At 34.3% G+C, this 14,483-nt stretch overlaps 1 protein-coding gene across 4 annotated transcripts in view; it reads right to left on the reverse strand.

The window, feature by feature from the left end:
- The window catches only part of WASHC4 (WASH complex subunit 4), a 58,207-nt gene that overhangs the window by 34,615 nt on the left and 9,109 nt on the right, over positions 1-14,483 (reverse strand). For all 4 annotated transcript variants that reach the window (XM_036891411.2, XM_036891408.2, XM_036891407.2 and 1 more), the window contains exons 8-14: positions 13,929-13,971; positions 13,387-13,490; positions 12,520-12,640; positions 11,171-11,294; positions 10,934-11,061; positions 9,916-10,076; positions 2,681-2,807 (exon numbers count right to left, since the gene is read on the reverse strand). In XM_036891411.2, the coding sequence (XP_036747306.2) occupies positions 2,681-2,807; positions 9,916-10,076; positions 10,934-11,061; positions 11,171-11,294; positions 12,520-12,640; positions 13,387-13,490; positions 13,929-13,971 (808 nt within the window). The remainder of the gene's footprint in view (positions 1-2,680; positions 2,808-9,915; positions 10,077-10,933; positions 11,062-11,170; positions 11,295-12,519; positions 12,641-13,386; positions 13,491-13,928; positions 13,972-14,483) is intronic.

The raw sequence follows: 14,483 nt of genomic DNA on the forward strand, positions 1-14,483 counted from the left end.
ATTTAATTAGTAGTTTAAAACCTATACATGCTTATGTTACTCTACAAGAAGATATGTCAAAGAAATAATCAATCTTCCCATGTTTCCTTCTGTCTGCTACTTCTATAGCTTTTCTTCTTCCTTCCTAATTACAACCCTTTAGTAGAATTCGTGCCTCATATCGAAAATTACCGAGTATCATAATTCTTCCAAGTGGTAAACATACTTCAAGACAAATGCTGGGCATAGAAGCCACAGGACATAAATCTGCAAAGAAGTAAAAAGCTAACCTTTTCAAAGAATATTGCTTCTCTCTCACTTACCAACTTTACATTTCCCTGTATGGCCCTGGAAGATGACTGGTTAGCCAGAGACGGGTAAGACTCATCAAGGGAGGAACAACCTAAGACAGGCACAGTCACAGGGGGGCCATCAGGTGAGAAAATGGGGATCAACAGAGGTGAGGCTTAGAACCTCACCCCCCCTGTTTTAAGAGAAATCTTCTGCATACGTGGATGTTTTGTTGCCCTTGTCTAGCTTGGATCAATACTTAGTCTATAGGCACAGACCTGATCATCTACATTTGCCCTCTTACAGCACTAAACTATGTTTTCTACCTTTATCTTGCATCTACCTACCACTTCAACATTTTATTAATAATAATAATAATAATAATAATAATAATAATAATAATAATAATAAGGGAGAAATGTGGGATTCACATATAAATCAAGTATAAAAATCAAACGAATAATCATATCTGACTTGATTGTTTATAGTTCATGATGCGTGATCAAAACCGAAAGTTTCTGTGATATGACTGCTCTTGCACTGTTTGCCATGTAAGAACTTCTTCACCATGTAAGAACTTGTTCGTTATGCTTCAGAAGATTGGAGACTGTTGAGAATTAGGTTTGGGGTTGATTAATGATTGTGCATTGAGTCTCCTATACAGAATTTTATTGTTGTTAACAACCATCTGATCAATAAATATGAGAGATGCCCTCGCAAAAAAAAAAAAGAAATAGTATTTGAAGAGTTAATGGCTGAGAATTTTCCACAAATTTCAGAAGCTTTATAAATTCCAAGCAGCACAAACACATCAAAATGTAATTCTTATGAGCAATTAAAGACTCATATTGAAAAAGCAACAAAACTGATAGCTGGCTTCTCAAAAAATTCAAAGGAAGCCGGAACACAATAAAATGGCACCATTAAAAGCTGGAGGGACAAAAATCCTGCCAACCTAGAATTCTATACATAGCAGAATTAACTACAAAAATGAAGCTGAAATAAAGACATATTCAGACAAGAAACTATGACAGTTCATTAACAGAAAAACATTTTAAGTGGAATACCAATAGGTATTCCACAAGTAGAAGGATGAAGAGATGCAAGAAGGATTAAGAGCAAAAGAATGGGTAACTATGTGGGTAAACCTAAATGAACAGTGACTATAACAACAAGGCATCATTAATAATACCTTGCAAGGTTTAAGAAATTTATAGAATACAAATATACAACAGCAGCACAGATCAGAGGGGGATAAATAGAATTAAAGCAGTTCACACTATCTGGAAAGTGGTAAAAACTACTTATTTACATTGGAGTTCAATATTAAATGATGAATCTTAAAATCTCTATTATAATAGAGTACTAAAAAACAGTGAAAGAACATAGAATTAACAAACTGATAGAGGGAGAAATTAATGATAAAAGTAATTCAAAAGAGAGCAAGAAAGGAAAAGGGACATAGGACAAGTGATACAAACAGAAAGCAACTAGTCAGGCGCTAGTTTAAATCTAAATACATCAGTAATGACATATATGGAAAACAGTTTAATGAAAAAACAGATGATCATATTGGGGAGAAATATATACTGCTTATAGGAGACACACATTAAATATAAGGAGCCAAACAGGTTACAAGTAAAAGGATCAAAAAAAGACACACCACACAAACCTTAACTCAAAGAAAACCGACATAGCTGTGTTACCATCACACAAAAGAGATCTATGACAAAAAGCATTACTAGAGACCAAAAGGACATTTCACAATGATAAAAGATTTGATTTACCAGGAACATAACAATTCTATGTTATTTACTTACTTGGTCTCGAAAAATATAAAACAAAAACTGACGGAACACTACAGCCAACAAATGCAAATTAGACCTTCTTTTCAAGTATATATGAAACATTTACCAAAGCTGACCATATCCTACTAGGATATGGTCCTAATCCTGAAGGACCTGAATTTGTGAAGATGACTTATCCTACTAGGATAAGATGTCAGGGATTTGCCATAATGCAAATCTCAACAAATTTCAAAATACTGAAAAAATCAGTAATAAAAAGATAACTAGAAAATCCTCGTATATTTAGAAATAAAAAAATATCTCTCAAAATAACCCACATATCAAAGAAGAAAGCACAATAAAAATCTTTTAATATTTTGAAGGATAATGAAAATACATTAAAACTAACAGGATATAGCAAAAAAGTCATGCTTAGAAGGGAATGTAGAGATTTAAATGTATGTATTAGAAAATCTAAGTCACAGAGATCCAAACATAACCAAATCAACTCAGTTTTAAAAACAAAAACATATCCTTTCTAGTTTTTTCAAAGTGTAACTTCTATATGCTGGATTAACAAAGAAATGATCCCCAAAATATTCTAAGTAAGAAGATGCAACTACCTGTATAAAAACATTACATCTATTGGTGAGGTCTTCAGCAAATTTATCCATTCTCTGCTCCTTAGATAAAATAGATTCCATTTTCATCATCCATGAGCTCACAAAGACGTAGTAAGACTGTACATCTCTAACAAAGGAAAATATTGGGGTTACTCAGCATAGGAAAAAAAAGTTTACTTTCATTTCTTCATATTGGTTAGGTAGGATAAAATATTTCCTTGCAGCAGCCATTTCATCTTTCTGGTTTTTAAACTATAAGTATCATATAACCATACATAATTATTCATTCAACAAATATTTACTGAAGGCCTATACAGGCCAGGCACTGTTTCTCAGTACTAAAACCAAAAACCGAAGCACTAAATGAAACAGACAAAACTCCCTGTCACGCTTCAGCTTACATTCTAAAAAAGACAGTTGTGTAATAAATTAATAATTAAAATCTGTAAGAAGCAACCTAAATGTCCATCAATAGATGAATGGATAAAGAAGATGTGGTACATATACACAATGGAATACTACTCAGCTATAAGAAAAGGGCAAATCCAATCATTTGCAGCAACATGGATGGAGCTGGAGGGTATTATGCTCAGTGAAACAAGCCAAGCGGAGAAAGAGAAATACCAAATGATTTCACTTATCTGTGGAATATAAGAACAAAGGAAAAACTGAAGGAACAAAACAGCAGCAGAATCACAGAACTCAAAAATGGACTAACAGGTACCAAAGGGAAAGGGACTGGGGAGGATGGGTGGGTAGGGAGGGATAAGGGGGGGAGAAGTAGGGGGGCATTAAGATTAACATGCATGGGGGAGTAGGAGAAAACGGAGGGCTGTACAACACAGAGAAGGCAAGTAGTGATTCTACAACATTTTGCTATGCTGATGGACAGTGACTGTAAAGGGGTTTATAGGGGAGACCTGGTATAGGGGAGAGCCTAGTAAACATAATATTCGTCATGTAAGTGTAGATTAGTGATAGCAAAAAAAAAAAAAAAAAAAAAAAAGGGCAGTTCCTGTGTGGTAACCTCCAACGAGTTCTACACAAGGGTATAAAGGGCATATAAAAGTGTAGGCAAAGGGTCTGTTTGTGTTTATACAGAGGATCAAAGCCTAATTGGGCTACCCCGAAAATGAACTAAGATACGATATGAAAAAGAACTTCCAACATCTGCACCCTCTGGAAGACTCATGCCAGAAGATGATCATCAAAAAACCCCAACAAAGATCCACGCACTGCTACAGCTGTAGATGCACTCATCCCACCAGTTCCTGGACCTGCCATGGGAATGAGGAAGGAGATATCTAAGCTGGCCTGTGCATACAGTAAAACAACAAAATTGGACTGGATCTATACTGTTGGAACTCAACCAAGAATTTGGAGAAGTGCAAATTGTAGCGCTCCAAAGTCTTACAACTACAAACTATTTATTGTTAAAAGAACATATGGCATGTGAACAGTCCCCAGGAATGGGTTGTTTTAATTTGTCTGATTTCTCTCAGACTGTTCAAATTCATTTGGACAATATCCACCATATCATAGATAAGTTTTCACAAATGCCTAAGGTGCCTAACGGGTTTTCTTGGTTTCACTGCAGATGGCTGGTAATTACAGATATGCTTTGGTTATGTAACTATACTCCTATTATGTTAATGTGTGTGTGCAATTTAAGGAGTAGCTTAAAACCTATACATGCTGAAGTTACTCTACAAGAAGATATGTCAAAGAAATAATCAATCTTCCCATGTTTTCTTCCTTCTGCTACTTCTATAGCTTTTCTTCTTCCTTCCTAATTACAACCCTTAAATAGAATTCGTGCCTCATATCAAATTTACCAAGTATCATAATTCTTCCAAGTGGTAAAGATACCTCAAGACAAATGCTGGGCATGGAAGCTACAGGGCATAAATATGCAAAGAAATAAAAAGCTAACCATTTCTAACAATAAGGCTTCTCTCTCACTTACCAACTTTACATTTCCCTGTATGGCCCCGGAAGATGACTGGTTAGCCAGAGACGGGTAAGATTCCTCAAGGGAGGAACAACCTAAGACAGGCACAGTCGCAGGGGGGCCATCAGGTGAGAAATTGGGGATCAACAGAGGTGAGGCTTAGAACCTCACCCCCCCGTTCTGAGAGAAATCTTCTGCATACGTGGATGTTTTATTGCCCTGGTCTAGCTTGGATTAACACATAGTCTACAGGCACACACCTGATCATCTACATGTGCTCTCTTACAACACTAAACTATGTTTTCTACCTTTATCTTGTATCTACCTACCACTTCAGCATTTTATTAAAAATAATAATAATAAAGAGAGAAATGTGGTATCCACATATAAATCAAGTATAAAAACCAAATGAGTATTCATATTTGAACTGACTGTTTATAGTTCATAATGCATGAGCAAAACCGAAAGTTTCTGTGATGACTGCCCTTGTACTGTTCACTATGTAACTTATTCATTATGTAAGAATTTGTTCTACATGTAAAAACTTGTTTGTTATGCCTCAGAAGATTGGAGACTGACAAAAATTAGGCTTGGGGTGGAATAATGATTGTGCATTGAGCATTGACTCCCCTATACAGAATCTTATTGTCGTTAACAACCATTTGATCAATAAATATGAGAGATGCCCTCACAAAAAAAAAAAAAAAAAGGACAGACTTCCAATGGTAAAATAAATTAGTAACCGGGATGTAATGTATAGCATAAGGAATATAGTCAAGATATTGTAACAGCCTGGTAGGGTGATAGCTGGAACCTAGAATTATGTATATAAATGTTCTACCACTGTGTTGTACACTTGAAACTCATGTAATGTAATACTGTGTGTCAACTACCCTTCAATAAAAAATAATAATTAAAAAAAAAAAAAAAAATCTGTAAGATGTCAGATGATGTGTGCAAGGAAAAAATACAACAGGGAAAAAGGATAGAGACTGGGGCGGCAGGTATAATTTTCAATATAGTATTCAAAGTAGGCTCACTGAAAAGGTGATTTTTGAGCCAAGATTTGAAGAAGACAAATGAGTAATCCATACAAGTATGTAAGAGAAGAGAATTCTAGGAAAGTAACAAATACAAACATCCTAAAATAGGAAATATGTTTGGCACCTTCAAAATAACAAAGAAGTCAGTAAGACTGGAGCACAACGTTCAGGGATAAGAACAGAAAAAGAGATCAGAGAGGTACAGGGATGGGAGGGTTAGAGGAGTGGGAAAGGTGGAGAGTAGGAAGGGGATCTGTGTAGGAATCCCCTTGTAGGAAATAAGGACTTTATGAAAACCACAAGTCTGAGCAGAGTGACTTTATCTAACTTTGAAGACAATCAATATCACTTTGACTGATATGCTGAAAATAAACTATAAAGGGGACAATGATAAAAGTGGAAAGGAACCACTTAAGAAGCCACTGTGATAATGCAGAAGAAAGGGGATGACAGCTTGAACCAGAATGGCAGAGAAGTGGTCAGAATCTGGATATAAAGCAAACATTTATTGAATGCTTACTACACGGCAGCCACTGTTCTAAGTGCTTTATACAAACTAACTCATTCAATCCTCACATTAATTACTACATTAATCTTATGAGGTAACTATTATGACCTCCATTTTACAGAAGAGGAAACTGACACACAGAAGTTAAATAATGTACCCAACATCATACAACAAGTACACAGCTAATTCAAGCCCAAATCTAGAAAGCTTTTCCAACTTGGAAAAACTAAATCAATAATATAATTTTACTATTTAGACTGATTACAAACACAAAATCACTCCATCAAGGCATCTCCAATCACTAAAGATGGGAACTTTTAGCTCACCAACTGTTTTAAGCTATGCTTCTTTATTTACAAATCTTAGTGTGCAAAAAATGGACAACTCCCCTTTGTGGAATTTGGTATTATGAACTCTTTTAAAAAATTTCAGGATAGGGCAATGTTCCACTACCACCAGTCAGAATCAACTAGAGGACAGTTCTTCAGGGCAAGGGACCCACTGATTAAGATTAGTCCCACACTGAAGTTGTTGGCTAGCCATACTCCAAGCAGTCTGACAATCTCAAGACCTCAGTCTGAAGGGGGATTATGCCAAGATCTTTAAGAAATGTGTTTTAAGGAGGTGAAACCCTAGTCACAAATCTGAGAAAACTCATTTCTACTGAGCCAGGATTCCATTAGACAAAAGACACCAACAATTGTACTTTTAGATTTTCCTTGAACAGTGTTAAAATCTATTTGACTTGTGTATGATTCGATTTAAAAGTGTGGAAACAGAGACAGAGAAGGATCCTGGGGCAATGCCTCCACTTTTGAAAAAGAGGCTATGATCAAGACTCAGCAAGGACACAATGCACAGGAGGGGACAGAAAGGTCATGAGCAAGAGCAGAAAGAAGAGGCCTAGGCTAGGGAACCCTCCCTGATAGCAATCAAGTCAGTAACATTATGAAGATAACTAATACACGGATGAGAGGATTCACTTAGTTTTAGATTAGATAGGCAGGATAATACAGAGGTTTGTCTGTCACTCTGTCCATCCAGACACCAGGCGATCTTTGTCTCTTATAAATATATAAAGATGAAACTGCTTCAAGTTTTAAAATGCAAAGTAATTAACAGAGGTCCAAAAATGACCAAGAATCCTGTCAAGTTGTCAGCTTCATTTCAGACTACAAACAGGAAAAAACACTAAGGACAAAACTAGATCTGCAAGAAGAATGGAAAAGACACTGCTTTCTTTAGCTCCTTGGAGCTCTAGAGTGACTGTATAGGTATACCTTTGGAATGAAAGAATTTAGAAACAAAATGTTATCATGTGAGGGTTGCTGAAAGTTAATTTATTCAATTTTCCACCTAATAAGACTTGCTATAGCATCTTAGACTGATGGTCATCTACATTATGTATACATAGCTCTAGTGAAAGAGCACATTACCTTTCAGAGCAGTCTAAACAACTCTAGCAGAGGCTCTAGAGCAGGACTGGCACAGGTTTGCAAGCCCTCTCTGACACATACTTAGGTGTGTGACCTGGAAAGGTTCATTTCTCTAAGCCTTATTTTCCTCATCTAAATATGGGATAAAAATCATATGATAAGAGTAGTAGTTAACTGCTTAGCTCTAGAGTTGGACTGGCCCAGCTCTGTCACCACCTAGTTATTTAAATTTGGATAAGTTTAATCTCTCTCTGTACTTCTATTTTCTCACCTATAAAATGATTATCTCACAGGATTTTCTGATGATTAAAGGAGATGTTACATGTGAAGTTGCTGAAATAGTGGCTTACAGAAAGCACTAGGTAAATATTAGTTGTGACCTTTACTTGCCATGAGAAGATTACTACAGGGTTTACAGAGGCAGTGTGTTTAAAGCCTTTAGCATAATGCCTGCTACACAGTTAAGAGCTCAATAATGTTAACAATTATTATCTGTCATCTTCATCTTTTAGTTCTAGTTCAACCTTCTAGAGCCAGAGATCAAAGCTGTTCCCTCTTCAACCTGAATGCCCCTCAAATATTTAAAGAAACCCACCACATCATTCCTCAGATTCCCTTTTTAGAGGCCAAACTGTGCAGACTCTTCAGTGAGTCTTCAAAGTTCATGGTTCTCAAATCTGCTGACATCCTGAACAGTTTCATCTAGGGACGCTGGAGTCTGTAGCCCTCTTAAAATGAAACACCACCAAACACTAACTATATCTGACCAATAAGAATTCAATGGAACTACCAATTCCAATGGCCTAGATACTATAACCGCTAGTTTCTATAACCTGGGTATAGGTATTAATGTAGTCTATGTATTGACATTTTTAGCAGCTGCTTCACACCATTAAAGCTTATTAATCCTCTGATAACTAAAATACCCACATCTTTTTTGAAATTACTGCTACTAAACCTGATCCCTGTCTCTCCATCTCACTGAATTCATCTCTTTAATCTAAATCCACTTATGCCTTTATCTCTCCCTCAGCTGTTTTAAAATGTATTGAAGAGCTATGAAATCTCTGCATTGGTAAGTCCTGCCTGAACAGTGCTGTCATTCTCCACTGACTTTAATCATTGGACTTGGGAGTCCTAAGAGATTCTTCATAGGCTCTCCTATATTCCATACTTCCCCTTCCCCCATTGTGCAGTAGTGGCCTAATTTCCCCTCAACAGCTAAGATCAATGAAAGTGGGTAAGTATCTCTATGGTCCTTTAACCATGTCACAGATAAAAACTGTGTTCAACAGTGGCAGAATCTTGTGTCATGTCATTAAAATCTTCATCTAGGTCAATATGAAATCTTACAGTGTACTCAAGTAAGAATGCGTGGTAAATTTAAAAGTTGAAATTAAGTGATGAGAACATCAGGGCTCGTTATACTATTTTCTCTACTTTGTGTATATTTGCAATTTTATGTAGTAAGAGTTAAAAAAATAAGGATGTAAATATCAGAAGACAACTAAGAGTTAAAAGTGGTCTTTTAGGGAGTAGGAATGAGCTACAATGGGAAATTCAACAGGAGAAAATTATTTTTCCTTTTAAGTCTTTAGTATTTTTTGACTTTTAAATATCTACAGATATTACTTTCATAAAACTAAAAATAAATAAATAAGAACTGCATCAAATTAAGTCAACTCCTCCAAAAATCATCATATCATGGACACACAGTGTTTTTAACGTCATCAAATGACATCTACTGCAGAGACTTCACTTTAAACAAAAAATATTTAAATGCATGTGATTAAAAGTATTGTGTCTATACAGAGAAGACAAATAATGACTCTATAGCATCTTACTATGCTGATAGTGACTGCAATGGGGGGGAAGGGGGGAGGACTTGATAATATGGGTGAATGTTGAAACCACAATATTGTTCATGCTTCATAAGATTGTGTATCAATGATACTTTAATTAAAGTATGCACCCATGTGTGCATACAGATGTATATGGATGTATGTGTACATACACACACACACACACACACACACACACACACACACACATATATATATATATCTCCATAAAGTATAATTTGCCTATATCTTAAAGTTAGCTTAAGCCTATAACATTTAAAACAAAAACGAAAGGTCCTAGAAAATAAATCTAAAGATTGCCCAACCTTTTCTCTGGCAATGAATAAGTACATTTGATCCTATAATATAAATGCTTTCCACATATTTAGAATCACTGTAAGATTTTAAAATATAAAATATCTAAGTATTTTTATTATGGGTATTTATAAAACCTACTTGGTAAGTGACTGAGCCTTCTGCTGTAGGAAAGTCTCTCTGTGTATTTTAATGGCTTGAAGACTTTTTCTGTCTAGAAGTTTGGCAGCTGCTGGTATTTTCTGGATCAAAAAATTATCAGGAAACCAAATAATGTTAGCAGTTAGAGTGATGGCTGGTACCTGAAACAGTAAACAGTAAAGGGAGGGAAATCATTAAATGAAGGCTAAACAATAAAACTGTTTAACAGTTCTGTAATAACACATTGGAAAACAATTTATTTCAAGAAGAATTAACAATAAAAAATGCTCATAACTCTTATATGAGACAAATTATCTTACTAAGGCACAGGGTTAAGGCATTCCTGTATCATGTATAGAGCATGAGAATAATTTTATTATAAAATTTTAAATATTAAACAACACACGCACACTTACACACTCTCATGGCTTTTCAGATAAAAATATGCAAAAAGCAAACAGAAACTTGAATCATCATGACCTTTACTTTCACTCTATATTAGTAAAAAATAAACACCAAGACAGCTGGGTTCTCATGGTCACATATTACTTGATTCTACACAGACACTAAATTTTCAATTTTGAAGTCAGGTACCCATCATGGAAAACAGCAAAAATGTAGAAAAAAATTATTGTACACTTTTTTCTACTTCAATAATGAATTAGTGGCAGGATAAAAAAGGAGAAAGAACAAAGAGAAGAAAAAAGTAGTAACAGTAACAGGAAGATAATATGTAGGAAAAAATCTGGAAAAACATTCACTAATATATATTTATATGATACGGAATTATGGGGTATTTTCATTTACTGTTACTTATTTCTGGAATAAAAAAATTATAAAAATAGTGTAAAAATGGATTAAAAATGAATATATTATTATTGCAATTATTATTATAAAATATCATTACTATAAAATTAGTACTTTTGTATGCAGAAATAAAGCACACTTTAAAATATTATTTTATCCAAAATCTTTTTCATCTACTAAAACTGAAAAAAGAAAAGTTTCAAGTTCTCACCTTCTTACAAATGTCCAGTAAAGACTTATAAAACTTTTTATCAACAGTTCGAAAAATTTGGAAGTGTAGTACAAAGAGTCCACAAATTCCAACATACTTGTCTCTCTGGTCAATTTCAGAAGGTTCTCCTTATAAAACAATAATACAAGACAGAAACAGAAACAATATACTTAAAATTCTGCTTTCAAGGAAATGCTAACTTTACAAACACAAACCAAAAAATCCATTTTACATTACCAAGTTTGGCCTCTACATTTGCAAAAATTGAGCGAACACTATGTGCAAATTCTTCAGCAAAAGTGCTATTTTTTGACACAGACACTCCTCCATTGAGAGAATCAAACTGCTGTTCTATACAGGCCTAAACAGGAAACATTTAAAGAGAAATTCAGACTCTCAATAAGAAGCTATTACACATTTACATACAGAGTGTGTGATAAACTCCTACATTCATGATTTTAATTTTACTAACACTGAAGTTGTTTACCTTAATCTAATATCAAATGGAAAATGTGTATGTAATTACACATTTGAGTACCAGTTACGTGAAAGTCATAAAACTGAACTGAAAGTCTATAATTCTATATGAACAGATACACAGTGATGCTCAGAGATATATAGAAGATGTATTTGATGAAGCATTGGAAAACATGTTTTATTATTTTACTTTCCATTTTTAAGAGTAGAGTTTATTTTTTCTGTTTACAATTACTTTCCTAGCACCTTACTATAGAGCACATGTAAAAACATCTCCTGAAAAAGAATCAGTAACAAAAAAGTTACCTTCTGAATCTAATGGATTAACAGTTAAATCGATGAGTTGGGACCAAGCTGTAAAAACTGTGATCATGTAAAGTATAAATAAAGTAATCTTGAAGCAGATTTTAAATGGAATATAATGTAATTTATGGTGGACTGTACCTAAAGCAGTGCTATTCAACAGAACTTTCTGTGACAATGGAAATGTTCTGCTGCATCTCTGCTGTCTGGTATGATGGTGGGCCACAAACTACATATGGTTACTTTTTTTCCAGTTTTGTTGTGATGTTATTGCCATACAACATCTTAAATTTAAAGTGTGCAGTGCAATAATTAGAGTACATGCGACTATTAAGAACTTGAAATGTTGCTAGTGTGACAGAGTAAATTTTTATTTTATTTAATGTTAATTAATTTAATTTAAATAGCAACATATGGTTAGAAGCTACCTGTAGTATGCAGACCCAAATTATATTCTGTGAGCCTAGGAATAATATAGACTTTTAAAAGGCAGTCTTATAAACATAAATCCAGAGGTTAACAACAAACTGCTTAGATCTTAATTCTTGAATAGTTTTATCTTTTTGTAAAATTAAAAAAAAACCTTCGCCTCAAATACAACTAGTGTACTATTAATTTTGTTTGCTACTAGATACTGAAATAATTACATTTTAGTACATTAACAATGTTTTAAGCCAAAGCCTTCTTAAAAGAAAAACATAGTTGACATATATGCTATATACACTATGCTATAAAAGTGTTCTACCGTAATTCTGAGCCGGGTCAAGTAACACAAGCCCACTTAAAGCCTGACAAAGCTCGCATACCTGAAATATCATTCCATCAAGTAACTGCCCTTCTAGCTTCAGCAAGAACTTTTCAAATGGCTTTAGTTTTTCTTCCTGAATTCCAAATTTTGAAGGATTATGATGGACAGATTTCAGTAACCTTGTGGAAGATTAGGAGAAACACCTTCAATTTGCCTAATTCTCAAATTAAAAATTTTCCCAGAAACCAAAATTTTTTATTTCCATTTCTTGTTTGGCTCTATACATTTGAAATTTTGAACAGAAACAATCATAATATAATTTGATTTTCTAATCATGCCTTTATGTTTATCATCTTAAATTCAGACACCTGGTGCTCTCTAGATACTATACATTCAATGAACACTTACAAAGTGAATAAAATAAAATGCCTTGACTGAAAGAAGTTTTCGAACATACAAATAAATAAAACCAAGCTTAGGAAAAATGCCTGTCACTTGAAAAAAAGACAAAAAAATCTGAGTCCTAAGGTAGTCAAATTCACATTCTACTACACTTTAAGAATTAGGATGCTTTTCTTACTACACTGATGGACAGTGACTGCAATGGGGTAGGTGGGGGGAACTTGATAATATGGGTCAATGTAGTAACCACAATGTCGCTCATGTGAAACCTTCCTAAGATTGTGTATCAATGATACCTTAATAAAAAAAAAAGAATTAGGATACTTTATATAAGTATATCATAGTCTCAAACAAACCTATCTGAAATTAAAGAATAGTTACTGTCTCAAAAACACATTTGACATGGGCTCCTTCTAAATAAAGATCTCTGGATCTTTTCAAGGATCTGCGCTATTTATATTTATTTACTTTATACCAATATATTATCTCAAAGTGAGTATTTTAAATACTTTAATTGGCTCACCTTTTGTACATAGTCCAGTTGTCTTTCAGTGTGACATGATTATCAATAATTTCATCCAGAGTAAGCAAAACTGTTAGCAGCTCTCCCAAGTGCTCATACATAGTCTGTCAAAAAATCTTTAATGATTATCATTTAATCACTAGTTAGAAGTTAGGCTTCAGGTGGAGTTTTAAAGTTAAACTATTTGGGCTGACTACTGAATTACTTAAAACAATTCAGTAAATTCAATTTATTAAGCTTCAGATGAAACTGTTAATCCTCAGATGGAACAATTAGCCTTACACAGACAAATACTTTGCCCATTATTTCATCCTTAATTGTGATATTGCGATACAGATGACATGAAGAACCTGCACTGGGCCACTACTGGGAAAAACTATGAGTTATACTAATAGTGGGTCAGTAATGTCTCATCAACTCCACAGATGACAGGGAACAAATGAAAAAAAAAATCATTCAGGAGTTTTGTTGTACTCCCCACTCATACAAACTCCAAGGTAAAATACAATAAAAATTAGTTTTACAGGTTAAATTACTTTTACCTGAAAATGAACTCCAGTTGTCTCTATAATTTTGGGTGCAATCCTGTAACAAAAAACACCCAGGTTAAAAAAAAACTCTGTCACAGTTCATTTTTAAGGAAAACATAGCAGCAGAATCTCTTGGAATTTTTATTAAAAATTTATCTTTATATAGGCTTTAGTCACTAAAACTTAATAGATCCAGGGAATTACTACCATATTCAACTTTCCCAAGAAGGGAACCAACCTATACATACAGTCTGGGCTACCCTTGCCTATACCCAACTCAGTTGGTAGAGATACAGCAACATGTGATCCATGAACGACCTTAGACATATAAACCTAAAGGATCTAGCTTGGGATGGAGGTAGAGAAATAACAAAAGTGATATTCATTACTTTCTAAACTATGAAAATTTCCCAGTCCTCAATTAGAATCTTCGCTCTCCTATCCAGTCCAGCATTTGGAAACTAGTCCTCAGTCAGGTTTATTTCTGAGTTCTCATCCCTACTGAAAAACAATGCATACAACTAGGATTGTACAAAAGCCAAAACCCCAGGATAATTCAATTTTACT

Source organism: Manis pentadactyla, chromosome 10 (assembly GCF_030020395.1).
Source record: "Manis pentadactyla isolate mManPen7 chromosome 10, mManPen7.hap1, whole genome shotgun sequence".
In the NCBI taxonomy this organism is placed as follows: domain Eukaryota; kingdom Metazoa; phylum Chordata; class Mammalia; order Pholidota; family Manidae; genus Manis; species Manis pentadactyla.